The sequence below is a fragment of the Poeciliopsis prolifica genome, unplaced genomic scaffold (genome assembly GCF_027474105.1).
Source record: "Poeciliopsis prolifica strain line A6 unplaced genomic scaffold, Auburn_PproV2 SCAFFOLD005, whole genome shotgun sequence".
Lineage (NCBI taxonomy): Eukaryota > Metazoa > Chordata > Actinopteri > Cyprinodontiformes > Poeciliidae > Poeciliopsis > Poeciliopsis prolifica.
In genome coordinates, this window is record NW_026562380.1 from 2,964,117 (window position 1) to 2,992,028 (window position 27,912).

General features: G+C 39.3%; 1 protein-coding gene across 3 annotated transcripts in view; it reads right to left on the reverse strand.

The window, feature by feature from the left end:
- Positions 1-27,912, reverse strand: part of ptk7b (protein tyrosine kinase 7b) — a 72,885-nt gene that overhangs the window by 11,241 nt on the left and 33,732 nt on the right. For all 3 annotated transcript variants that reach the window (XM_055029639.1, XM_055029638.1, XM_055029637.1), the window contains 8 exons: positions 18,861-19,157; positions 10,805-10,907; positions 10,518-10,699; positions 7,627-7,774; positions 4,492-4,622; positions 2,447-2,713; positions 1,733-1,869; positions 1,346-1,481 (listed from right to left, as the gene is read on the reverse strand). In XM_055029639.1, coding sequence (XP_054885614.1) covers positions 1,346-1,481; positions 1,733-1,869; positions 2,447-2,713; positions 4,492-4,622; positions 7,627-7,774; positions 10,518-10,699; positions 10,805-10,907; positions 18,861-19,157 — 1,401 coding nt within the window. The remainder of the gene's footprint in view (positions 1-1,345; positions 1,482-1,732; positions 1,870-2,446; positions 2,714-4,491; positions 4,623-7,626; positions 7,775-10,517; positions 10,700-10,804; positions 10,908-18,860; positions 19,158-27,912) is intronic.

The following is a 27,912-nucleotide window of genomic DNA, read 5'->3' on the forward strand; positions in this document are numbered from 1 at the left end:
TTGGATCACTTTTTCTAACAGCTTTGCACATCTAGACATTAAAATGCTGCAACACTCTTTTCTCATAGTTCAGTGGTCTGCAACATTTACAATTCAAAGAGCCATTTTCATCCCCAGGCCAGATAAATAAATCTTTTATAGAGCTGCTAATGTTACACAACCAAAAAAACCCTGTAAAACTTTTAGAGAAATATCTACTTTAGGAAAATTGTCGTCATTTTTAACTGCCTAACCGTCAATCTCAAGACGCCGACATGTAGGTCAACGTTGGTGCATATAAGAACACTGAATTTTTAAGGGGTTTTAAAGAACCACCAATTTATTTGAATAAAGAAAAACATAAAACTTAAAAAAAAAGAGGGGTAGAATAATGCTTGAAAACTTCTGTAAAAAATATATAAATACAAAAAACAATTTCCAAAATGTATTTAAAAAAATATTAATGGTAGTTTTAGTGGCATTTCTGTGGAAATGTCATATGAAATATAACACATGCATTAGTTATTAGTTATTATATTATATTATGTCCATACTTAATACCAAAAATGGGTTCTTTATTCATAGTTATTAAAAACCACTGATGAAAATGGTCAGATTGGACAGAGCACTGAGTTATTCGAACTCATACTTTCTAAAAGTTGCAGCTCGGAAAAACTGACCAGCTTCTCTGGACAACATCATGATGCTGCCATCACTGTGCTTCTCAAATGGGATAGTGAGGTCAGAATGATTCATTGTTAACTTTCCACCAAAACGTTTTGCAGATAAGCCAAATAGTTTGATTTTGAAGCGGCTCCCTCCATTTGTTCCTGGCACAGCTGGTTTAAAAATTAGGTTAAATTACACACAGATGTTTCCAATGAGGTGAGATGAAGGAGTTCTAAAAAGTTAGAATGACGTAAAGTCCCAATAAAACACAATTTGGTGGTCAAAAAGAGACAAATGTGACCAAATGGTTTTGCAGCAACAACGTCACACAACTTAATGATTACAAAGAGGTTGTGGTTTATCAGAGCCTGGGATCAAGTAAACATGCTGGCCATCTATCACAGTTTAACTCTACGGCAGGAGACAGGAATGCATGATGGAGATAAGGTGTTAAAACGTAGACTTGGACCAAATATATGAGTCATGTTTCACACCTCTGTGTGAGTCCCTGCAGAAAACCCACATAACACAGATTCCTGATTTAGCAAGCAAACACACAGGCCCTCAGGTATTAACCCGCGTTTGTTTCTTTTCTGTGAAATGGATGAAAAAACATTTTTATTTCATCCATTTCACAGAGCCTTTCAGCAGAGAAAGAATTTAAATAGGTGTATAGAGCATTCCCCCTGCAGCTTACCCAGCACAGTGACTCGAGCTTGGCCAGACAGGCGGCCGCCGACGGTTCTGGTTTCACAGCCGAACATTTGGGAGTCGTACACCTCCACGTTGTTGATCCTCAGGGTGCCGTTAGGAAACAGCTTGAAACGAGAGTCCTGGAGGGCAAAATGAAGAGGGGACTTCTTAACCTTCTATGTTGTTAAGAACATACAAGATTACATAATTTACACATTAAGCAGTACAAAGTAAGCCCATCAGAATAAACCTACGTAGAGGCAAATAAGGTAATGAACAAAGACAATCTCGTATGTTATTAAAAACATACAAGGTTATTATGTGTATGTGCGACTTCTTAACAACCTTGTATGTTGTTAAGAAAAGCCGTCAGCTTTGAGAGGCAACAAACCTCAGGTGTGATCTCCATGCCGTTGCGGAACCAGGAGACCTCAGGCTGAGGGTTGGCCTGAGCGTGGCAGTGGAGGTAACCTGGTTTACCTTCCTCTAAGCTGCTATCCAGAGGTTTGGACACCCAGACCGGGGGAGCTATGGAGGCACAGAGAGACATCAGTATGCAACATCAGTTTATAGTCACCATGTACACTCAACTCCCTCTGATGGATTTTGGATCAAACTGTATTTATATTAATGCTAATGATTAGTATGTTTTTTGGTTTTCTTTGGACCTTTTCTGTGACAAAAGAAACAAAAAAACTAAGAGTAGAAATTACTAGCATACAAGAATTAATGTCACAATTACTGGACAATTTAATTTAATTTTTTATGACTTCATTTTACTGAAGAACCACTTATGTATATGAAAACAAATACATTTAAATGTTTATTACAGCTGTTAAAGCTAAGAACTTGGGGTTTTAGTATTTTAATATCTTCTTAATTTTAATGGGTGCACAGACAAAATGTTCTCCACATATAAACATGATGAATATTTTTTTATTTGTATTTTACAGGGTCATGCAGCCATGTATTTTTGATAAATAATCTCCAAGATATCTGCATAATCCCATCCCAACTTTACCTTTCATGAGATCCATTTTGTGTCTTCATTCAAACATTGCCAGCTTGCATTAGTAGCTCAAAAATGTTTCCCCATTTCACTTACTTGCGACGGTGAACATGACTTCCTGGGTTCTGCGCCCGGCCTTGTTTTGGGCCACACAGGTAAAGGCGCCTGAGTCGCCCTCTTCCGTCCGGTTGAAGACCAGGTCCAGGTCTTCCTGGTACACCCGGCCCTCCGTGGGCACCCTGTGACCTTCCCTCTCCCACCACACTTCGGGGTCAGGCCTCCCTGTTGGAGGGTGACAGGTCACCCGCTGCATGGTGTCGGTGGTGAACACCCTCGACATCTTTGGTGACATGCTTCCGATGTCTGCAGCGAAGAGCAGGGAGATGGAAATAATAGAGTGTGAGGTATGGATTTAAAATGCCCCAGCTGATTTCCATTTAATCATCAATTTCAGAGTCACTGAAGCATTTTGATTTGGCCCTGAGCAATACTAATTCCCAGTTGAGGGATTTCTTGTCTTGCAAAAGTAAATCCTGTGATTTTAGGAGTAAGTTGCAGAAACCAGTGGAAGGAAGACAAACAGAGAACAGGTTGGACTTAGAGGGGGATTAACTTCTGTTTAGAGGGTCACGCCAAAAATCAGCAGCCCCTAAATACAAAGAGCAATGAGATCTGTTACAGGTCACAAGACCTTCATCTGCTGTTAGCATTAATACACAAATAGAAGTTAATAATACTTCATGAAAGAGAGAGAGCGAGAGAGGGAGAGACAGAGAGAAGAAAGAGAAGAAATAAAGGAAAGACACAAATACAGAAAAAACAAAAGAAAAAAGAATGAAATGAGAGAAAAACCAAAGTAAGAAAGAAAGAAAAAGAAAGTTTAAATGAAGGTAGAATAATGGGGAAGGGAATAGGTAAAGGGGAAAAGAAAATGACAAATACAGGGAAGAAAAAAACAGAAGGAAAGAAACAAGTAGAAAGGGAGGTAGGATGGATGAAAAGAAAGATAAATGAATGGCACAAAGAGTAAGGAAGGAAACTTGAAAAAAGGTGGTAGGACAAGAACACAAAAAAATTAAGCAACACAAGCAAGGAAATATATTTGGCTATAAGGATGCAGAGTGGGAGGTAAGTAAATAAGGGAGGAAAGAAAGGAGGAAAGGATGGAATAAAAAATAAGAGGGGGCATGAGGTAGGAAAAATCAAAAGACACAAGGAAGGTTGAAAGAAAGGAAAAACACACCAACAAAAGAGAAGGGAAAATGACTAATATTTACACAATGGGACAGGGAATACAGTCAGGAAATATAGCAATTTTTCCAATCATTTACTTTTTCCATACTTATCCAGACCTGGGAAACACAAAAAAATGAAGAAGGTGGAGCAGAAAAGGGATTATCTGTTGCTGTAACACCAAACTCCATGTGGTGCCAGCTGGGAAATGTGGCATTTATATGGATCTGTGGTTCTGTGGGTTAAAACTGCAGATTCAGTCATTTCTAGTTAATCCCTGACCCTTGGGATAAAGAGGAAAGCAATCAGGTGATCAGGACTTTGAAATGCTTAGAAATTCCAACCCTGAGCTCAGTCACAATGCTGGACTTGCATGCACATGCATCAGAAAATGCAAGATGAGAAGCTTGATGCTGATTAAAACTGTTCTCTAGGGAGTTTTTCCAAGTTTATGTATTTGGACTCCTTTACACAAATTCATACTGTATTTAGCAGACTTTTATTTGGAAAATGATGAGATTTATTATCCTTTTTCATGGTATTTTGCTGTATTGTCTTTTCATCCCTTGTTTCAGCAACATGAGGATGTTATTTGTTAATTATCTCTGCCTGCCAGGTGTTGTTTACTCTGGAGAAAGCTCATTGGTCTGAACAAGTCTGGAAAACACCTGCAAATAATGTGATCCACTGGCGTCTTCAGCGCATACTGGATCCAGCAGAGCCGGATGTCCGTATGGGAATCTGATCATCATCACGGAAATCTGGCTGTAAGTGAAAGGAGTGGAGTGCAGAGCAGAGCCATGGACGGGGTCGGGGTGTAACATAAGCCCTCCTCGGATTTCAGAAACACAGGTTTTTGTCTGTCACCAATTGAGCAGCTGCAGTTTAATGTGTGCGCATGTGTGTACCAGCTATTTGGAGAGATGCAATCTGTGTAACCACAGATCCTCCGACACCACGTCCCACACACTTGTAGTTTCCTGTGTACTTGGGTTTGACTTGTGTGATCAGGAGACTGCCGTTGGACAGCAGGGACACGCTGCGGAGAACAAACAGAAAAAAACAGACGATTTAGAAGAGATTGGTGCATGAATTTGACAGAACCCGACCAGGGCCTCTACGGACATTAGGTGGGAGAATTTCATACCAATTCAGATTTAGGTTTTCAGAGCTTGGTGCATCTTTTGGGCAATTTTAAAACTGCAAATGCAAAAGTTCCTCATGAATTTATTGTAGATATTTCTACAGCAGTGCAGAATGAAGGAAGGATGGATTGGCCAAAGGATGAATGGGCAGACAAAAGATATGGTCTAAGGATGGATCAACAGATGGACCAAAATATAGATTGATGGAACAATGGTTGGATGGATGGATGGATGGACGGACGGACGGACAGACAGGCTGACGGACAGATTGATGGATGATCAGAAGACATGAATGAATGGGTGGATAAATGAAAGACATTGATGATGAATGAAATGGAAGGATGAACAGAAGCTATTTATGGATGACGAATGAAGATATGAATGAATATACCAAAGGATGGGTGAATGGACAGACTGATGGATGTAAAAACAAAGAGAGAATAAGATCTGGACATGCAAATCTATTTTTCATGTTTATCCGGACCTGGAAAATGCTGATAAATTTCATCCTCTGCAGCCCAGGCAGCCTGGACAGCCGCCCTGCCTGCATATCAGCACACGCAACAACAACGTTCTCCACGACGAACCCAAACTCATCAGCAGGAAATTCCCAGCTCAATTCCTTCATCCTTAACAAGTAAGTCCATCATGCCTAAACTGGGCTGATTTACAATAAACAATCAACATCTCACAGCAGTAGTGAAAAAAAACAACAACAACATCCCACTGAGAACAAGTCTGCAGTGAAAGAACAGAAAACTTCCCACATTCTGCTATGATTAAAAATAAATTTCTATCCTTCAGGGGGTGAAAGCTGCCAGCTGGACCCAAGTTGCTGGCAGCTTCAGTGTGAGTGATGGAAAGGATGCAAAGTAATTAAAGACTGACCTTAAGCCAGAGTGAGATAGAAATCTCACATGTGATACCATCGCTAAAGGCAAATCAGCAGCTCTTCACAGATTGATGAGAAAGTTATTGTGGATTTAGTTTTAAAACATACAATATCTAATAAAAGTAAAAGTAAAATGCTTTTGGGGTTATTTTATAAGAAGAATCGTCCAGCGTTGACTGCATCCCTGAGGCAGGGCGATACTTCTGTCATCTAGTCTTTGTTCAGAAAGAGGAAAGAAAACGAGCTGTGGGACTTTGAGTACGTTTTCCCCCATGATGACAATGAAAACGACTTCACTCCAAGGGAAACCTCTAAAATAACCTCACAAGAAAATAAGTCAAGACAGACTTTTTTTTCCCTTAAAAAATCCTCATAGCTCTGCCGAATCCTGTGCATAAACAAACACTCGGTTTCACAGTTTGCACAACAGCCTTGTCTATTTTCTCCTGATTTCGAAAGATCTGAAAACCAGTCTTCATCCGATAATCAAACAAAATGTGCAGAGGGTTATCCAAACAGATTTGTTGCCCACACCGAGCTGCATTCCTCTGGCGTTACAATCAGCTCACATCAATAAACAAGAATGCACAAAACACAACGTTGCCTGGGAATTCCTCAACCAACAAATCCAGGTTTTAAAGAGGAATCAAACACAATTCTGTGTTATAATTGTGCCATCCAGGCTGTTGTGATTATTTCACTAATTGACAAGCCTGTGCCAAAAGCAAAAATCAATCAAGTATTAATTAAAATGGGATTGATCATTTTGCTTACAGTGACATCATAATCTATTTCATTTATGATTTTAATCGTGCGTGTTTTATCATTCAAGATTGAACGTGTTCCAGGGTTAAGTCTTTACAAAATTAAAGTTTATTGCATTTATTTGCATTATTATGCCATCATTAATATGGTAATTGCAAATGGTCTCAAGACAATAACATTATTGTTCATCGCAATAGTTTCTGGGACAATTTATTGTCCAGAAAAACAATTTTTTTCTGAGAGGCCTCGTCATCGATTATTCTGATAAATAATTGTGGAATCAAATAATAATTGTGGAATCAAATAAAAGCTACTTAAGCTAGTTCAAGAAATATATGAAAAGAGGAAACGCTTTAGTTGCTCAACCTTTTATCGACAACTAATCAAGATGAGTGGCAACAACTGATTCACTCCTTGGTCACCTTGCAACCACTTAGTTGCACAAGTTATTCAGCAGTTAAAGATTTTACCAATGTACATTGTAACCGCTCAAAAATAATTATAATAAAATAAATAATGTCATGGAGTGAAAACTGGGGATAAAACAGAAAAGGGCATGCTGCATATATGGCAATATTTCTAATATTGACAACAAAAAACATGAATAATTATCAATAATTATATCATTCAGCCATATTGTGCAGGAGACAAAACCATTTTTGAGGGCTGTTTATGTGACGTGCTGAGGAAAAATGTACTTTTGTACAGTTCTTCACTAAATAACTACTATAATTATAAGAATGTCAAAATGGCTAAAAGCTCCCGAATGGAAATGACATCGTCGTTGTCGATAGTTTGGCTTTGGATGTGGGAGGTTTAATTATGCTCTACCTTGTGTTATATTTCATAAAATCCCAGTAAAATTAAATTTTTAAGTTGGAATGGGACAAAATATGAATAAATGGTGTGTTTGTAATGGCTTCACTGGTGAGATGACTGCAGCCTGTGGGCTTTTTCCACTCACTGTGAGAACACTGGAAGACTGCAGACAAAGGCTTTGTTCAAGTGATGTATGGCAGACTGCCCATTGTTATAGCTATTGCTTCCCTTGATGAGCAATTTGTCTAAAGCTGAAAAAGAGAGCCATGAGGATAACGCAAAGGTTTCTACTAACCGGAAGTGGAGCAGCTTAGGAAGGTGGATGCTTAAGTTTGTGTTGTGAAATGATAGAAAGAGCTGAAAGCTGGATGATCAGCCGGTATGAGTAGAAGGGGAAGAAACAACATGAGGAAGCAATTTACCGAGACTTGTTAACCAGCAGCTCGTTCTCATGATACCACTCCAATGTGGGTTCAGGCTCCGCAGTGAACTGACAATGCAACATGGCTTCTTCATTCTTCAGCACTACCTGGTTCTCAGGGGTGACCACCGGCTTTGGCACTCTCTTATCTATAAGAAAGAAAGACAAAACATATGCATGTTTACATGTGGAAGCAGCAGAACAGGTTCTAACTGCAGCAACAGTTGCTTTCACAGTCATTACTGAAGTCTTTCCTCCTTAACAGTCATATGGATAAACCATAAGAATAATCACACACCGAAATGTTGGATCTCTATTGGGCTGTACTGTGTATTTTTTCAGTAAAGCTATTATAAGTGCAAATATTGTTTGCTTTTCTCTTGTTCTGCAGGTGTAGAAGCAGACTTCTAAGGTGTTTTTTGTATTCTCTGTAGTGGACCATTATGGTAAAAGCCATAACGCTCCTCATGTTAAGTAAAACTGTGTGACTGCTCTGTGGCACTCAGATGACAATAATCCTGATTTCTACACTGCTGAGAAGTGAGAAGCAGTGTAGAAAGCAATTTGTCAATTTTGGCTCCATCTTTGCTTAATAAATATGCAAAATGTGAGTATTAATATTCTGGGCATGAGATTTAAATGATTCCCAAATCTGGTAGAGCACATATTATTTTATAATTTTCCCAAACAAGCGTTCTTGGGTAAACTTTGTTCTACTCTGATATGTCAAAGGAAAGATTGGCTGTACAATACAAGTAGGAGGGGAAATATTGTACTCAAAATAAAAAGTTTAAAACTGCTGAGTTCCATACAGGAGGCAAAGCATGAAAATACTCTTAAATCTAAGTAGGTTTAAAGATTTGGGTCAAAACTTCTAATTTTCACACCTACAAGGAGGAGGAATGGTGCCAGAGGGAGCACTGGGATAAGGCTCAGGGTTACTTCTGGAAAAACTGAGAACAAAAAGAGGTGTGTAGTCAGAGAACACCTGGCCCACCCAAGAAATCAGTGGGATGGCCTCAATACACAGGAAAAACAGGATAAATTTGCCTTTTCTCACAATGACGCCTATTAAAGAGGCAGACGGCGGCAAGATTGTAACTGGAAGCTTGTAGGGTTTTGTTCCCCCATGCAGGTGTTATCGCAGTATTTGAGAGTCTTACAGGTGGGTAATTAAAATGAAGAAGGGTGTTAGGTTTCTCCAGCACAGACATGCTGCCATATTAACTTTAAAGCCACACATAATGGGTTAAACAACAGATTCTGGAGGAAAACAAACAACCTCCCTGAACAGCAAACTGTCTGAAAGCATCCGTTGCACTCAGATCATCAGTGGGATCTTTCCACTTTAGGATATCAAGTTATTATTCGCTTTGCACGTTTTTATGTTTATTTTTCAGTCTGCGTGGGAGGCGGGAAATGAAGGTACAAGTACACTCTTTTATAATCTCATTAGATGCTCTTTCAGGGCTTCCTCTCATCACTAATGGTGTTTAAACCGACTTCCTATCCTTTCATTTGCAGCAGCAGCAGACTTGAAAAAAGGCAGAGAAAACCCACATAAAAAAGAAAGACTAATGTGAATGAATGTTAGGATTTTACAGCTTTATCTCCAACTCCGGGGTTTGCCTGGAGCACTTCGAGCCACTCTGTTAAATTGGTGATCTAGAGCCCCACTTAACAGAAAGGGACAGTTTTTAAATTCTAATTAGTTTTTCAAAAATTGTTGCATAAAAAATGTATTTATATTTTGTCATATGTGTATAAATATGTGTAATCTTAGGTATATTTAAAACAATTTTCTTGTTTGGGGCTGGTTTTTTAAGAAATTTAGAAAAAAATTATTAAAATATTATGCATTTCTGTCTATCAATTGTTAATCTTAAACTCATTGACGTTTTTGCGATGCAGCAGAGCAATGATCCAAAGAAGCAAGCATCTCTCTGAATGGCTCTAAAGACACAAAAATGAGATTTTGGAGTGGCATAGTTAAAATCCAATTAAGAGGCAGCAAAAACCCAGAAAACCCTGTAATGAATTAAAACAGTTCTGCAAAGAGTGGACCAACATTCCTCCAGAGTGATAAAAAAAAAACTAAACAAAAAAAACACCCATTGCCTGTTACTGGAAACGCTCGGTGTAGCAACCAGGGCTGGTACAACTGGTTATTATGTTTACGAGGCAATTACTGTTCACACAGGTTACTTTGGGTAGCATAAAATTATAATTTAATAACTGCTTTTTGTATATACTCAGAGCTTTTGTCGGATGTTAATACTGTTTTTTAATCTTAAACATTGAAATGTTGCAAAAAAGCAAAAACAGAAAGAAGACATGTCATGGGTGTTAGCTTCTGCAATAGTGCTAAGACGGTTTAAACTGTGTATATTAATACATATTAAGGTACATTTGTTTTTTGGAAAAATAGGCAGTTATTAGCATTTTTGGATGAGCATTTGTAGATTTTAATTGTTTGCAAGTGACTCTGGGGGTCTATTGTATTGTGAATTTATCCGGAAATCTTTCCATTGATTTTTCACTGTTTTTGAGTCAATAGTCTTCACTGGCCTTTTTTGATGTCCTCAGAGGACATCAAAAAAGAAAATTGGCATTGAAATGGCATCCTGATAGGAACCAGGATGTTAAGCTCACTGGGATTTTCCAACAGGTGTATGGACTTACAGCTTCCAGAGTTACCAGCCTTAAATTATCAATAAAGGGAGCAACAAAAATCTGATCTTGTCTTTTGTTATTGAAATTTTGTGGAAACCTCCCACTGGTATATTTAAGTTTTTGACAATTTGTTATTATTATTATACTTTTTTGCTGAAATAATGTAAAGTGAGTCATAAATAAGTTTCATCACCACTTTTTTAAGAAAAAATGTCTCACCTATGATGGTGAGTGTGTAGTTGCTGCTGCAGACGGAGCCGGCTGCGTTCTTGGCGCAGCAGTAGTAATCGCCGCTGTCATCCAGACTGGCGCTCTGGATGGTCAGAGTCCTGTCCTTGTTGTTGGTCTGATGGCTGCTCTCCATCAGCTTCACTCCGTCTTTGAACCACTGACAGGTCGGCCTGGGAGGAAGGGAAGGAGAGCAGGACTCAGGATGGAACGTGTTGTCAGCAAACACACATTTTCTACTTTAGAGACCTGCTGTAGAAGCAGAGGTCAACAATTACCGTGGGTGTCCATCGATGTGACAACGCAACGTGACCGGAGTCGAGTTCTCAATTTCCCCTTCAGAAGCCGGCTCCTTCAGAGTCACTCCACCACTCTCCAACCCTGCAGAGCAAAAACGAAGCAGAGTCCAGGAGAAGGACAAGAGGAAAAATTGAGTTAAGTGGTCATTCTGTCATCCATCAACCCAGGACAAATATCAGCACAAATGAGAAGAGGAAAGTGCGACTCATCACTGTGACAACCAGAGTCAAGGCAGCGAGCGAACACTGCTCTTGTTTTGCTAACGTCCACTCCACTCATCAGAGTGAGATGGGCTTCGGCTGGGCTTTTTCAGTAATTTAAAGGACGCTTCATTGACTCACTGGGATAAGGGATGCACTGCTGTCAAAAAATGAGCCAGAGGAGAAAGCAAGCAATGAGGCAAAAATGAACATGATTTGACAGCAGAAGTGAGGCAAAACTTTGAAAAGATTTCAGACTTATTTCTTCAGAATATAATTTTCAAGCATGTCTCCACTTCTAGAGAAGGTGGGAGATAACGCTTCACCAAAGGCAGAGGGAATTATGCAAAACCTGATTGGCTGTCTTTGAGAAGGAAATGAAAAAGGGAGGAAGGAAAGAAGTGTAGGTGAATTTATGTCATTTGTCAGATGCTTGAAAAAATTAAGCAAATTGAGCAGGAATAAGAAGGTAATGTTATGAATCTACCGCCGAAAAGATGACCCTGTACACTGGCTGATTTATATCAACTATCAAAAATGCAAATCTCAGGCCAGAAGTGTTTTCAAGTATTTCTCTCCTACTGATGTGCAAAGTTGAACCAACCATGCGTCAAATACCAACCTTCACATCCACATCAAATGAAATTGTATTTTTTTCTTCAGGTATAACTTGGAACTTTCAGCTCATAAAAATGCGGCATTGAAATGACAGGAAAACATAGTAATACTTTAATATTTTGTGGAAAATTGCTGGAAAGGATGTGTAATAAATTGTATTTTAATTTCAGTTCCAGTTCCAAGTGATCACATGAATGTATTGTTACAGCAATGTGGAAAACCCAGGGGGAGGAAATGCATCAGAAGATGAAGAATTTCATGGCATTTATTCATGCGATCAAACAAATTTGAATTTTTACTATGAATAATAGACGGGGAACCATGCAGTCCATGCACATCAGAGGTATAGCAAATACCCATCATTGTCACGGCAACTACTTAATGCACTATATGCATTATTGCATTTGCAGAGGGATGCTTTAATGCAATATCACATTTCAAGTGTTATGGATTAATGTTGTGCATACAAATAATTTAATTGGTGGTATGGAGGTGTATTAACAGAGACGTGAAAACTGAAGAACAGTTCATGATGATGTAGAAGGCAGAAGCAGGGGGTGAACGTTCAACTGATTATTACATTTAACTATTTAAGCCTTTTTATGTAATATTAAAAATATATCAAGTGATGCAGATAAAATACTATTCCTTTTTAAATAATAGCATAATGTAATTGCCTAAAACACAATTACAGCATTCTTTTATTGAATGTCTGATTATTTGTAGCAAAGGATGAATCAGCAGCTAAAAACAACAACATGTAAAAAGTTTAATCCTTTATGCTTGACTGATCAATACAGTAGAGGGATAATATGTTGACTATTTTTGGGATTTACTGATTAATAATTGGATAACAAAAGGTGCTGAATTGGAGATTTTCTTACAACCAAGTGAGGCTAAAACTTTTGTCACTTGACTTCTGGGTAGAACATATTTACAAACAATGAAGATTTTATTTTAAATCTTAAATACAGAATGTACAATTTTTTTTGTACAGTTTTGGTTTAGCAGATAATACAAGTTTGTTCTTTCAGCAAATGGCCCGTTTTAGAGTCTCAGTTCTCCAGTTCACGATTAATCAATTACAAAATGAGTTGATTAATTGTTTCAGTCCTACTATGACTTGTACGGCAGCACACAGGAACATGTTTACTAAAATGAATTTAATCTCATTGAATTTAATCAGACTGACCTGACTTAACTTTGTACCTATGTAACTGTGGACTGGAAATAGTTGCAAAAAATGTAATGTTTCTAAAACTCATCTGAGAATCATAATTACACTGAGCTCTTATGATTTATTCACAATAAATAACCAGCTCCCACCTACCTGTATTTCCAACTCTGTTTTGTTTACTGTACAAATATTTACAGCTTTCATCAAGTAAAAAGAGCAACTATCTGTTGTTTATGTAATAATATACAAGCACGAAACTCTATATGGTGTGGTGTTGCTAACAGAGTTTGCTTGGGTTTGCAGGTATAATCATGACTCTGTTGGGTTTGTGTACATGCGTTGAGCGTATATTTATGCAAGACATTCCACTGGAATTGAGATTCATTCCTAAGGCCTGTGGCTTGATGGTACGCCTGGATCATCTATGAAATATGCATGGCATGAGCCAACCTGAGACAGTGGAGGGGAGGAAGGAGAGACGCAGCTCCCCTGTGAGGTCACATGGGGCGCTAGAGGGAGACTTGTCATGACGAATTACGCTCCAACCTGGCAGAGCTCTGCACCCTGAGGTGTCATAGCAAACTGTCTCTACAGTAACAAGGCCTCCATCCCTGTTGTTTATCTCTCTGGCTGAGCCAGGTGCTGCTCATTAGAGCCTACTCAAAGCAGATGCCCAACAACTGCGCGAGTGTTCTCACTCTGCATTTCAGCGAGTCATTTAAGGTATGAGAGAAGAGTGTACAGATGTGCTGGTGAGAGGTGATGCGCAGATAATGATGCTGGGCTTGTAAACACGCCTGTAGATGTACTCAAATTATAAAGACTCCAGAAGATAACAATCGGTTGCACTTCCTGTTCAAGGTCAACAGCTTCAACAACTTGGTTGGAGGGAGGGGATGGAGTCAGCAACGAGAACCCGGGGCCAGACACTGAAAGCAAAACGGACTGTGACTCAAGAGCCGAAAAAATCTGAAGGAAATGTCCAATTAGTGGGCAGATAAAAGGGGGAAAAAAAAGATTATAGAAGGATGTTGTTTTAGAGGTCTTCCAATGTGGTTTTAAATTTTATACAGCACTGAATTGGCTCTTCTAAAAGTTTTAAATTATATGTATTTTTAGCTACAAACTCTGGTAACCGTGTCGTTCTTTCCAGTTTAGATTTAACTGCTGCATTTGATGCAGTGGAGCACAACGTTTTACTCTCTCATTTGACATAGTGGGTGGGCATTAGGAAAACACCAAAGGACTAGTTCAAGTCCTACTGAACTAATAAGATCCTCTATCATGCGGGGTGCCACATGGCTCGGTTTGAGGCTCCCTTCTCTTTGCCTTATATTTGTTTCTGCTTGGCTCCACATTAAAGAAGCATGGTGTGCTTTTCCACTGTTTTGCAGATAACATATTTCTAATCTACATCAAAAGAACAATGTAAACTGTTTAAATGTATTCACATGAAACATGTTCTTGCTGTGCTTTCATTGCCTTTTCTGTTGCCCTTCAGTAAACAAAATAAAAACCAAGTAATTTTCATGTAAATAGATTAGGAAGGGGAAAAAAAACAGTTTTCTTCTCCTCTCCTTTGCATCAAAAAATTGTTTCGATGTAATACAGACCAGAAAGTTCACTTTTCGTGTTTTGTGACTTCAACACTTCCTTCCACTTGTTAGGTGTGTCCCACACATGGATTGCGGTGAGCTGAAAACGTGGCTTCTTACGGCTTTCTTTCAACAATATCCCCAAAAACTTTATTGAAGGTTGCAGTTGTAATGTTTGCAATGTGAAGAAGTTAAGAGTAAAAGTGCACTATCCAAATAAACCTCCAGTAAAACAATGCCACGAGAGTCTGTTGGATGAATTTCCTCTTTCACATTCATCCTGTTTATTATTAAACAGCCGCTCATTCCGCTCCTCTAACAGCTCCATTCACAGTTCAGGTTTCTTCAGCTGTTAGAGTTGCAAACAGAGGATACTCTTTCATAACCCATTAAAGGGGGGAGAAACACTCCCCTTAGCTCCTCCTAGAATCTAAGAAAGTGTTGCAGCAGGCCTGGCTACTGACGGCATAATTAGGGACGTATAATTATTACGTTGGGAGGCAGAATAGGAAGCACGTTCGTCATAATAGACGAACTGTGCGGATACATACATCCAACATTCATCAGTAAGTTGAATGTGCGTGACTTTCATTCAGCAAGGCAAGTTGTTGCCATGGTGAAGGGTCTTTGCAGTAGTAAAGCACAGTGAAAAAGTTGTTACCTTGACAAGACGTGGGCAGGATTTGAGTGGCAGAGCCATGTGTGTTGGGCCAGCTCTGCCACACATGGGATGGCAGAGCTGGCCCACACCCTGCACGGTCTGGGCCAGCTGTCAGGACGGGTCAGATTTTATCAGCTGTGTCTAACAAAAGTCATCAAACAGAGCAGCGGGAAATCAAGAAGATATGTGTGATGAGGAAGACTGCTTAGGAAAATGAAAATCATCGTCAAGAGGGATGAACTGTGACGGGAGCAGAAAAAGTGGAGCTGCACTCGTGGCTTCTGCTGGATTAAGGACAGCGTGACCAAAACAAAGATGATTCATTATTTCAGTGTTTGACTCATTTCTGCAAGCTTCGTCCCCAAATCCAGAACAGAGCTGGCCAGCATCTTCTGGGACTCACGCGGAGAAACTAATGGTTGAGAGGCCTGAGCCCGGAGTCTCGGCTGGAGACCACTGACCAAACAGGACAAAAGGGTTTCAGACAGGGGCTAAAACCTCTATTAGTGAAAACAGAGGGGGGATAATTTCTCTTGAATAACTGAGACAGGATTAGCCCACCCACCACTGAAGGCAAGACAAATTAACTCACTCTTCCGTGGGGGAAGGGCAACAGCCCTCAAGTCCATGTACAGTGTATATGGAGCACCCACCCCTCCTTACAAGATGCATTTACTGCCATGCACGCAAACTTGCACACACATCACTGAATGCACAAGCAAGATTAATGCCGAAGGGGCTGAAGTTGAAGCTGCAGAGGGCTCCATCATCTGTTTAATCCATGTTGTGTAAATATGGCACAATTCATCAAAACAAGGCTGGATCCTCCTCCAGGAATAAGGCCAACATGTAGCATCAAGTCATGGTTACACTTTGGTTCCTGCAAGAAATTTAACTTGCAGGAACCAAGTTAAATTTGGTTAAAGTTAAAGTAACCAAGCCATTATGTGGCTTGGTTTCTTTTTGAGCATCTAAACACAGAGATGTTTGGCTTAGTTGCAAGTAAATATTTAAATCTGATCAGAATGATTGTGGTTATATTTGAGAATAAGTCTTCGTTTAAGTGCACCAACAAAAAACAGGTCCGTCACACTATTCATAATTTTATTTTGAACATTTACTTTTACATTGATTTTTTTTTTTACTTTTTACCCAACTGATATGGGTAAAAAGTATGAGACATTACTAAAAAAATAGTAAATATTCATATACCGACATGAGTGTGTTTATCATAAGGACATTAGTTTCAGATTCAATTCAAAGATACGTCATAATCCCAGAGGAAAATTAAATGTGGTAACTCATATTATTCGTGTTTCTTCAAAGTGCTGTAGATGCTGACAGCTGTGGGCAGAAAGGATCTCCTGCTGCAGTCTGTATTACAGTTCTAAAGACTCCTCTGACTGAAGACACAGTTGTTGTATAACAGTCTCATAAATCAAATGCCCAGGATTGTCAGTGATCTAAGAAAAGAAGTAGTTGACAGGATTCGATTTCCCAACTTCTTGTTTTAAATAAACGGTTCTGCTTCAAATCAGAAAATTACAACCCACTGTGATGAGTTTGGTTAACACCACCAAAACAGTACCAGTCGCATTAAATCCTAATTTTCCTTATTCCTCTTGTTTTCATTTGTACTTACAGTTTTATCATCTAGATCATAATATAGGTCAGGTGTGAACATCTTCTGCAGTGAGCTCATGAAACTTAAAATATAATGGCCAACAATTACCTCATCAAATGCAGTGCTGTAATATTAATGCACACCTATCTTAGAGCTAACTTTAGTAGCTAGAGATGCTCAGATTATCAAATTAAATTAATATGCAATATGCTAGTTGGAAAGGATTGCTTGATTGCAATAAGCAGTAGGATATTATGTTTCAATGCATGCAACATCTGCATGTGAATCATATTTCTAGTCATAATAAATATCGCAATATTCACAAATATCGCATTTATGTCTTTCTGATATCATGGAGCCGTACTGAGAACACAATTAATATGAAGCTTTTTTGAAATTTGTTTTGAAACGTTTGCTGTGTCTAAAATTCAAAATATTTGTAAAAGAAACTGCAGCTCTTATATAAACACGTACTCAAGACATTTTTTTATTAAGCTTTCTTTCCGCTAAAGCCTTTTATTAATAAGAAAGAGTTCTTTTAAGTGCGTGGGAATGATGTTAACTTGGCAGATAAATACAGTTTATTCTGGATCACGATGGAAACTCTGAAGAAGAACTGGCCGTTCTCGTCTAACTCGTTCCCGCTTTCATGACTTTAATCTGTGGGAGTGTGTCAGTTGATCTTTATTGACACGCTGGATCATCTGCAGCTTGAACGAAACTGCAGCCATCTTTGAATTCAACGTACCACTCTGGTCTTTCTGGATAAAACTATTTAAAGATGGTGCTCAAACTCCCTCCGTCTGCCTCTTTTCGGGCAGAGGGGGAGGTCAGAACTCGCATCTGTTCCTGTAATCAGCCTTTGAACAAGTATCATCACTGCAAAGAAAAACCTCCTGAAACCATCTCAATGTAGCCAAAGAGAAGAACATGTTCCAGATGGAGACATTTTTCATCTGGTTTTCCTTTTTTTTTTTTTTTTTTCCCTTTTTGTCCCCTCCGCTGCTATCTTTGCAAAGGCTAAGATGCACAAAAGGCTTTTCAGCAACAGCAACAACTGGTACCTGAGGGTTCTGTGTTATTTATCCCACACAGAGCTTGGTTGAATTCCCCAGGCATCTTCTGAAACAAGGAGACCCACTCATGTTCAGTTATGAGGTTAAACTAAATTAAGAAGCTGGCGTGCCAAAGGCACAAAAAGTTTACAAAGCTGCTGGGTAAAAAAAGCCAGCGCAAAGAGGGCAGTAATGAACTAAATCTAAATAATTATATAGCCAGGAGGTAAATTACACCCGCCAGCAAGTTCTCGACAAAAGCCTTTTGAGGGATATATGGGAAAAAACGGTGTTACACAACAGGGAGGAAAATGCAAGCAACAAGAAACACATGCTTGGTGGCGCACATATCCAGTTTCCAGTAGAAAGAAGAAGCCACAAAGAACAAGGCAACAAGGTGGAAACATTCCTCTAGCTCATGAAGCCCGTCACCCAATATGCCGACTTTTGTTCAGGTTTTTAACCAGGAACTCTACACTTGGCCTTGGTGTCATTAAATAGTGCTGCAAACGTTTTCATATCTCTTTGTGTTCTTCACATTTTGTCACATTACAACCAAAAAAATGGTGCATAAATGTGAAAACAATACATCTGCATCAGTTAACAGTGAATGGATATTATCAAATGATGTTTTTTTTATATATCTTGTTGCCATTTGTCTTTCTGGAAGGGGACAGCCGTGTAGTATTTGTTCAGCATTGTTACCATGATTGTGATGCAGCGTAAGTTTGTGGTGTTATTTCAGGGCGTTTTCACACCTGATGCTCCGCTCTGTTTGATTGTGGACCAAAATTGCAATATTTGTTAGGGAAGCTGGATGGAGCTAAATTGGGCAAAGAATCATTTCCCAGTAGGACAATAACCGAAAAAAATCACAGTCAGAGTTTCAGTTGATCAAAGGATGTCTATTTGTTAAAATTGCCTAGTCAAAGTACAGACTTACTACTGTACTTTAAGAGTACAGATCTGACAAAATGTGGAAAAAAGATGTGAATACTCTGTGAGACAATATGAAGCTCTATCAGTCAGTAAATTTTCACACAAAACATTTCACATGTCATTTTTGTAAGCGAGGTTGATAAGCCGTTAAAGGTGAACACTCACATTTGATATTAAAGGAGGCCTTAGTGGAAAGTTGCATCATTCCGGTGGCGTGGTTCTGCACTTGGCAGGAAAAGTTGCCGGCGTCCAGCTGCCGATCCACCGCCGTGAACTTCAGGTTCCCCCCTTCTTGAAAGCGCCGCTCTGTGTCTGTCAAGCGGTTGTTGCCCTGATACCAGCTGTATGTGATGTTGGTCGGATCGCTGACTTCACAGCGCATCATGGCGCTGCGGCCATGCAAAGCATCCTGGGACATGGGCTGCTTGGTGAACTGGATTGAAACGGCCTGAATGGACAGAACTGGAAAAAAGAAAGAGTGAGAGAAAGGGGGAAAGTAAATGACAAGAGGATTACGACTGGGCTGCTGTTAACATTTTATAGCTTTTTTCCATTCATTAAGAGTATGCCACAGCAACCACTTAGCCATGTGGAAGAATGTGATGTTGAGACAATAATGACTCAGGGTAAATTATTATGCTGTTAAAAGATCAGACCCAGCTTAGAGATTTCCCCCACCCCCATTAGTGACGGCTCGGTGCAAGTTTGTTGCACGTCGCATCAGATCAGGCTACTTTAAAAGATGAAAAAAAAAAAAAAAAAAAAAAACACCCTATATTTTCTTGTACCCATAAAGCTTTTATTTTTACATCATGTTTCTGTAAACACGATCAAGTTCAGCTTCATTTATTCCTGCTGGCCACATCTAAATGGAGAAAATGATAATTTTTGTTCTCTTTGTTGAAAACAGATGAACCAGGGGCATTTTTGATTTGCATAAAATAACAAAAAGCTAATCTTAGAGAAGATTATGTAAAAAAAACTTTTTTCAGGTTTATATGATTTCATGATGTTATTCCCAAATCAAATACAACCTGGAGTATTGCTTTAATTTTTTTATGCATGTTTATGAATCCTTTAATCTCATATGGTAGCCACTTGAGGGGGCCTTGATGACTGCTAATACGAAGCTCCGCCTATTTATCCAAAACCCCTCTTCGGCACTACAGTCTCCAGCCGAGCACCTGCCTATTTTTCCTATGGAAAGAAATCCAAATTTCTCATGGAAAATTACATTTTTTCTAGAGAATGTCTAAGATATTTTGGGGCAAAAAGCAGTTTGGGAAGCCATTACCTGGTGTTTGAAAACGCAATTTAGAGCACTATTCACTAATGCTAATTTGCTTTCAAGCAGAAATAAGGAAGACTGTGGATACTGGCTTCTGTGTTGTGGCAAGACAGTTTCTTTTGTGTATAGTAATGCATATTAAGGTATATTTAGTTCTTGAACTAATAAAACTGGCAGTTATAAATCTGCCAAGTATTTGTGGATTTAAGCTAGAAAAATGACATTTAATCTGTGAAGTCCCTTCACGTTTGAGCGACTGCCACAGGGAACTGCTAACCACCTTCATGCAGGTCGCCTGCCTCCCGCAACACAATGTTATCATACCAGATGTCAAAGCTTGTTATCAGAAGGAACGGTCCATCAGTAAAGTCGATTAAGCATACCTTCACCTGCCTGGTGAAGTGTGTGTGTGTGTGTGTCTCAGGTGTTACGAGTCTCTTAAGGGAGTGAAGCAAATCTTTTAATAATGCTACATAAAAGAGGCTGTTGAAGATGAGCCGGTGTTTGACCCTTTATATCCCACCACTCCAAGCCCACTGCACTTATTAATTCAAGTCCACCTTTGTCTCAGCTGCAGGTGGCTGGATCTGACAGGTGTGGCAGAGCTGAAGAGAAATCCCGGTCAAACAAGGCATCTTTTATAGAACGGACTATGGCTCAGACTGCAGGGACAAGAACGAAGCATCGACGCCTCTTCTGCAGGATAGCACTGACAACTGCACGAAAATAATGTCTGTTCACAAAACTACCACAGTAACAGCCTCACAGGGACTTATTTTCTTATAATAGAAGAAAATTAAAAACTACTGAAAGCCACCGGGGGAAAAAAGAAAACAGGTTTTATTTCCTTTGTTATAAGCATAAACTGCAAACGATATCACTAGATGCATAAAATACATCTACGGAAATAGAACCAATGTGGTTCTATGGAAATACATTGGAAAAATATTCACCTTTTCCATTTTTAACACTACAGTCCAAAAATGAATGCATTTTATTGGGATTTCTTTAGAAAAACACGGGAAGCTAATTTTGAAGTGGATATAAATATTGAAACCTTCACTTGTATTCAGTCAGTGCTCCTCGGTCTTCATAATGCTATTTGTTCACTAATGTTCCCCAAAAAACCCCAGAGGTTGTTAATGAGATTAAACTACAGGTGGGCTACTTACTGATCAGGTTAATTTTATTTAGTGGTTTCAGAGTGAAGGGGTGAGAATGAAAACCCGATGTCCCCTTCTTTTGCGTTGCTCAACCACATGGAATCTCAATAAAATACATAGAAGTTTGTCAAAGTAAAGCAACAAAATGTGGAAAAGCCCAAGGGGTATGAATACTTCTGGAAACCAGTGAACATGAGGTTTAATGCCTGTTTGGTTACTTTTTCTGAAAATGTTTGGGCTTTGTGGCAAAATATATAATATAAAGAGTAATAAATCATCTTTAGAACATCTGGATTGTGATGTTAAACGGAGACGCCGTGTGATTTATTGCACCAAGGATTGGAACATATTCTTCACTGCTAAACAATTTCCCCATGAGGAAGCGGATTTGTCCCATCCGTGTAAAAAAAACTGGGATGAAAAGCAGCATATGGGCCGGAGAAAACAGCCTAATGATCCGACATCAGCCTAAACAAGTCATCGAGAAATGTGCAGAGACGGAGAAGCTGTGGCAACAGCTGCAGCCTGGGAGAACATCGCTGCTTCCAACACAAGCAGCATGGCATTCAGGTGGCGATGCAGCAGCTCAGATGCCCCCAGTTGATTTTAGAGGACAGAAATAATGACTTCCAGAAGAAGTCTCAGCACAGGGGGATAAGGTGTCACATGTTACATGATGACAGACATGAAAGTGAGTCTTCGAGGAAGAAGGGGGGTTTGGCTCTCACATTTGAAAAAGCCTGCCAAGTTTATTCTCTGTTCAAGCAGAGATGGCAGCATGACCTATATTCCTGACCAACAGGCATGAACAAAGCGTTAACAGTATGAACATCATCATATAAACAAAGAACAAAACCACAGCAGCCATTCCGGACTTCCTCCTTTACTACAAAAAGCCACTCAGACATATAAACTTCACCGAAGCTCTATCTGTCGGACTGAATTAACAGCTGAATTAGGTCTCGCTCTTCTTTTATAGAGCCTTCAGAGAGCAGAAGGAAAGAAAATGCCTCCATCTACAGAGAGCGGCGCTTCAGGGGAGATAAGCTGAGGAATCTGAACTTCTCTTCAAAGACAGACCAGTTGAAAGGGAGAGTTTAAGATAAAGAACAAACAAACGCAGATAGCGGGCAAACAGGAGGGAGAGGCACCTGGAACAAACTTGCTATGCAGTAGCTGCGCTCTCAACTAAGAAAAATATTTTTTAAAAACCTTTTAAAAGAATAACGTTGAAATATTGCCCTGTTTAATTTTTTGTGTTAATTTTCTATAATAATTACACTTGAGTTTGTTTTTTCTTTGTTACATTTCATTTTAAACCATCTGAAAAGCAAAAACCCACAACACTGGAAAAGGTGGAAGCCGGAAATCAGCAACATCTTCATGGCATGTGATGATTAGACACAGACTTTCTTTGCAACATCTATTGTTAGACAAATAAATTTGCCCATGGCTCTGACAACAATCATTGTGCAATTGTCAAGAAAAAGCTCCAGCTGGAAACAGTTTCTGCAGAGAGACGAAAAACGATCTATGTTTGGATTTTGATCAGAGTTTCTGGGAAGACTTTGGATGAGACAGAACTGGGGTTAAGGATGGAGACAGGAATATCTGCACACAGGGATATTCTTCTTCGGCTTGCTGCACTGTCGACCCCATTAGGCTCGGTGTGGCTGTTGGGCTGTCAGGTTGAAGATACGTTTAAGTTGCCCTGACAGCCAGAACTCATCGTAATGAGCTCATCAGCAACCTACGTCTTTTCCCTCCCTTTGTCAGCTCTGTCTGCCATCACAAAAATGCAGAGATTACGATGAATCTTGATGCTTCAACACTCAGAAAAGAGCAGAATGCGAGCATGCAATAACAATACTTCCTTTTGTCTAAATAAAAACAAGCCAGTTGTAGAAAGTGATGTTTTAAGCATGCAAGATGAAAGAAAGAGGAAAAGTCTTTTATTTTGGTCAGGTCAGAAGCATAAAAGGAGATGTTATCAGTGAAAATCCTGTTATCATGATTGTGCGTTTCCAGCAGCCCATCACACACAGCATTGTTATCTCTGAAGCGCTCTTTAAACATGCCTCCGCCTGGTGACGATGAACAGCGGTGACACAGAGGGCTGGCTCTCCTGGAGGTCAATGGGTGAAGGCTTTCATTCATGTACAGACACAAACAGCAACACTTGGCACCAGGAACACCCACTGTGAGAGCTCAAATAACCCCAACTGCATGGTTTAGGAGCTCCTCTGCAGGCTGCGTCTACATAGGACAGCTGCTTTAAAAATATTTTAAAGTGACGAGCTGGCAGAACGGGGAGCCTCGGAGTCGCTGAAAGTGAGAAGTGCCGGTGATGCATGAGACAGTGATTGGTGGCGTTCCACTTGGCTGTTATTTTTACCTTAATGCCTCAGTGATAAATATTCAAGGATCTCACGCAAAGATGTCAAAAAAACCCCCCACAAAAAAACACAACCCCAAAACCCAACAGTGGATTCAGTGACAAGTATCATTTCTCTCTTGTGCGCCACCGTTAATGAAAACATGACAGTTTTTCCCTCAAGTTCTCCACTTCCATAAAAAGTGTACATAACTATAACCCAGTTAGAGCTGCAACACGCAGCATCAAACATCTCAACTTTATGATGTGAATCTGGGAGCAATTAATGAGCCTGAACAAAAACACCATGAACGAAACCAAAGCTAAATGGTTAAGTAAAAGCATTCAGAATCACAAAATATGAGTCTCTCATACACTACTACTGCTTTGCCATAACATGTTGAAGTCAGGCAGATGACAGACATATTGATATTGCCTTTAACTTACTTTTTTTTTTAGCTGTGCTATATTATCTACATTTTCTTTCCTAGCATTGTCAGTAGGCACATGACAAACTGTTAAAAAGCAAATAATTTCAAAATGATGAAAGGTGATGGATTGAATGATTGGCGTATTAACATTTGCTGACAACCAGATGTCAAAGTGCAAGGTGGTGTGTTTTTTTTAGAAGCTGAAGTAAAAGCTCAATTGAGGCCGATAGCTTCAGCCTCAGCTGTGCAGACTGAGATGTCAGAGATAAATTGGAGAATGGAGGAGGAGGGCAAAGTCATGGTAGGCTCCAAGGCCCACTGACAGAGCTTTCATGGCCTGTCAGCAGCGCTTCAGTTTCCCTGTATGACTGAGCCGCCATCTTTAAGACTAAATGGAGAATCTTTTCAGAAGCGTTTATGGTCTAATGAACGCACAGGAAAAAACAATCGGAGCATGAAACAGGTGAGGCAGAATGATAAACTAGAATGTTTGACAAATGTCTCAGAAAAACTACATTTCTATAACATGACAGAGGAGTAGTTGCAAGACAAACTGTTGCGATTGTGTAATCTTATAAGTTTTTATAAGTATTGTGTCTGGTGTTTGCATGATCATCCTTTTCAATGCGTCATTGAAAGGGCTGCATTTCTAATAAAAACACAACAGCAGAGCAGCAGTGCATGAAGCAGAAATGTGCCCCAATACAAAGAGGTCATGCTGTCTTTTATTTAACTTGACATAAAAGACATGAAACAGGACAGCAGCACACAAGGGACAATGTTTCTGCCAAGCTGTTTCACAAAGAGGGACAACTTAGTTTGCCTCAAACTCATCTCCATTTAGTTCAAATAAAAATAAAGAGGAAGAAGTAAATTTAAACCAAGAACACTTTGAATAAAGATCTAGGTGTTTCTTTCAATTTCTGCCGGTTACTTTTTGAGGTTTAGTTCTTTCAAATTTAAAATCTTGTTTTGATTGACTGAAAGAATATTAAATTACAAGTGTCATCATTATTCTGGTCCATGAGATCTTACGGCACTGCCTGATGGTGTTTAAAATCTAACTGAAAGTCTTGCAGGTTTATTTTAAAAAATGTTTAGCCTCTGATAATCCCACAGCACAAAGTTTCTCTAGCCGAACAAGATCAAAGTAAAACTTTTACACAATCAAATTTCATTATTTTCCAGACTCAGGTTACCCGATTCTCACAACATATTTTTCAGTTATGGATGGAAGGATGGATAGACAAACAATGGATGGAAAGATAGGCAGAGAAAACAATGGATAGATATAACAAAAAGATGAATGGATAGACAGAAAATGACGTGAAAAAAGAGAAAACTATAGATGCATAATTAAAATAGATGGATAGTAAAAGAGATGGATGAAAAGAGATAAAAAAAGATCAAAAACAGCCAGATAAAGAAGAATAGCAGATAGATAAGAAAGATGAATCAGATACAACTGATGGATGGATGACAGTGAAAACAATGGATGGATGGATCGATAGACAAAACGATGAATAGACAGGTGGACAGAACGATGGATTGATGGATCAAAAAATGGACAGGTACATAGATTAAAAGACAGACAGACAGAAAGATGGTCAGATAACTTTACCACCTCTTTACCTTCCAAAATCTTTATATTACATTAAACAAGTGTCACAAAAGGAATGGAGAGCCTGAACGTACAGCAGATAACCCTGACAACACTGACAGCAGACCAGGCAGATCTTCAGTGTGCATGTTGTGTGCAAATGTTTAGACAGATGTTACATTCAGAGTATGGAACAGGAAATGGACTCTGGGAATCAATTATTTAAGTTATGCGTTTCCTTATTTATCCAGAGCTGTAAAATATTTAAACTAAATTTGACTGTCGTCTAAAGGTAGAAACCTAATGTGGTTTTAGATAAATAAACAAAAAGAGAGAATGACCTCAGGTAGGAACTGATTCTGTGTGAAGAACATCAGCAGAAAGCATCTGTGTTCATTCCACTGTTTCTAATTGAAAACCAAGTTCAAAGCAGTGGAGAATGTCTGGCCTTTTACTACAGACATCGGTATCCATACATGCTGCCTAAATCCAATCGCTGCTCTCATTGTAGCAGGTAATTGGTGTGTGGAGGGATCTCACTATGCAAAGAAAATGCTGGCCTCATTACAGCAAACCCCACAGAGATTACCATCAGTTCTCGCATTTTTCACTCCATCTCAACTCCGACAGCGGCGCAGCCGAGACAAAGGCTTGCGCACCAGCTTATTACTAGGCAACACTGGCATGGCAATCGGCACGCAAACTCACCTGGCGAACCCAGACTAAACAATCAAGACTCCCATAAAGCAGCAGTAGTCATTCAAAAACCGACTTTCTAACACAAATCCAATTTTGACATCTCTTCAACACACATTTATCTCATCTCATTTATCCTTTCTCAATCATTTTTGGATGACAGACGTTAATTATCGTAAGAAAGCTGATGGGAGAATGTCACTTCTGCTTCACGGTTATGAAAACGCCTCATTGACAAGCCGCTGCTTGCCAGCACACCTCTGTCTTTGAAACAATCTGCTCCATATGTTCCCATGACAGGAGAAATGGTGAAAACAGTCGTGCAACATGACAAGTAGCTGTGTGTGTTGAATCAGTCATAAATCTCTGAGCACACTGGGATGTGGTCCACAACATCAAAGTGGTGGATAAGTCCCACCTCAATTGCTGTTCAAAAGATGCTCTAAGGAGCGACACATCCTAAGTCATTTCCACTTCATTATTTCTAAAAGCATGCCAAAACTGAGCCTTAGTTCTGGTAGACCAACAAGAACTTGCATCCTGGTGTTTTCAGCATAATGTTCATAGTTATTTAACTTAGTCCAATATCGTTGTGTTTCTAACAGTTTCACATGCAATTAACATTTAGTAAGTGTGATGAAAGGCAATGACACCAGAGACTCTCACCTGATAAAGAAGATTGTGACCAAGATGCTAAAAGATATAAAGAACTTCACAACACTACTGTGTTCATTATTTCCTGCACGACTCCAGAAAAGTTGATTACAAAAATATATATGTGCAAAGATATTTGAAAATGTCTTTACCAACACTAATCTAAAAGTTTTAAATGTCCTATTTTCTCCATAAACTAATAGGAATAAATATCTAAGCTACAGATCAGCAAAAATCTTTTTTTTTTTTAAATGAACGTTTAGGATCTTGTTATTTTTTGTTTTTCTACAAACAACTATGTTTTTTGGTGAATACTATGAAAGAGCAAACTATGAGACTCAAATCTCTCAAATGGACAAATAAGGTAGGGACTCAGTCAGTTTTCAGCTGTCTTTTGCTACATAGATGCTTTATATCTAAAGAAAATGTAAAAATGTTGATCGTAGGTCAAAACAAATGTACTGACAGGAGTGGGACTGCACAAAATGTATCACATTATAAAGGTTTCATAAATAGCCATTATTATTGATTAGTTTTTAAGTTTTAAATATCTGAAATGGTGAAGTGACCTTTTCTGTTTTATCCTCAACTTCCTCCACAGCTGTTGTACTAATTTCTGTCTCTTTGCACCACACCGTTGTTTTTCAATGTTTGTCCAATATGTGATGGAGCCTCTGAAGGGGACACATGAACCAAATCGCTCATCAAGCTCCCCGGTCCGTCCCTCTTCACCAGCCTTCATAACTGTCATGTTGTATCTAAAACAGAGACATCTGAGCACAGCCAGCTCGCTCACACTTTCAACACCCACTCATAAAGGGCGGACTGTTGAAACACAAGCAGTCCAATGCATCTCTGCGTGACATGCCTGCTCCTCAGCAAAGAACATGAGCTGACAGGGAGGAGAGAAGAAAGGATAGATGAAAGCGCGAGAAGCGCCGATAAGATGTTAAACAATTTGTCTGGAGCACCCAAACAATGACGACAAAGACTCTTTTTGCGCAGCGTCTA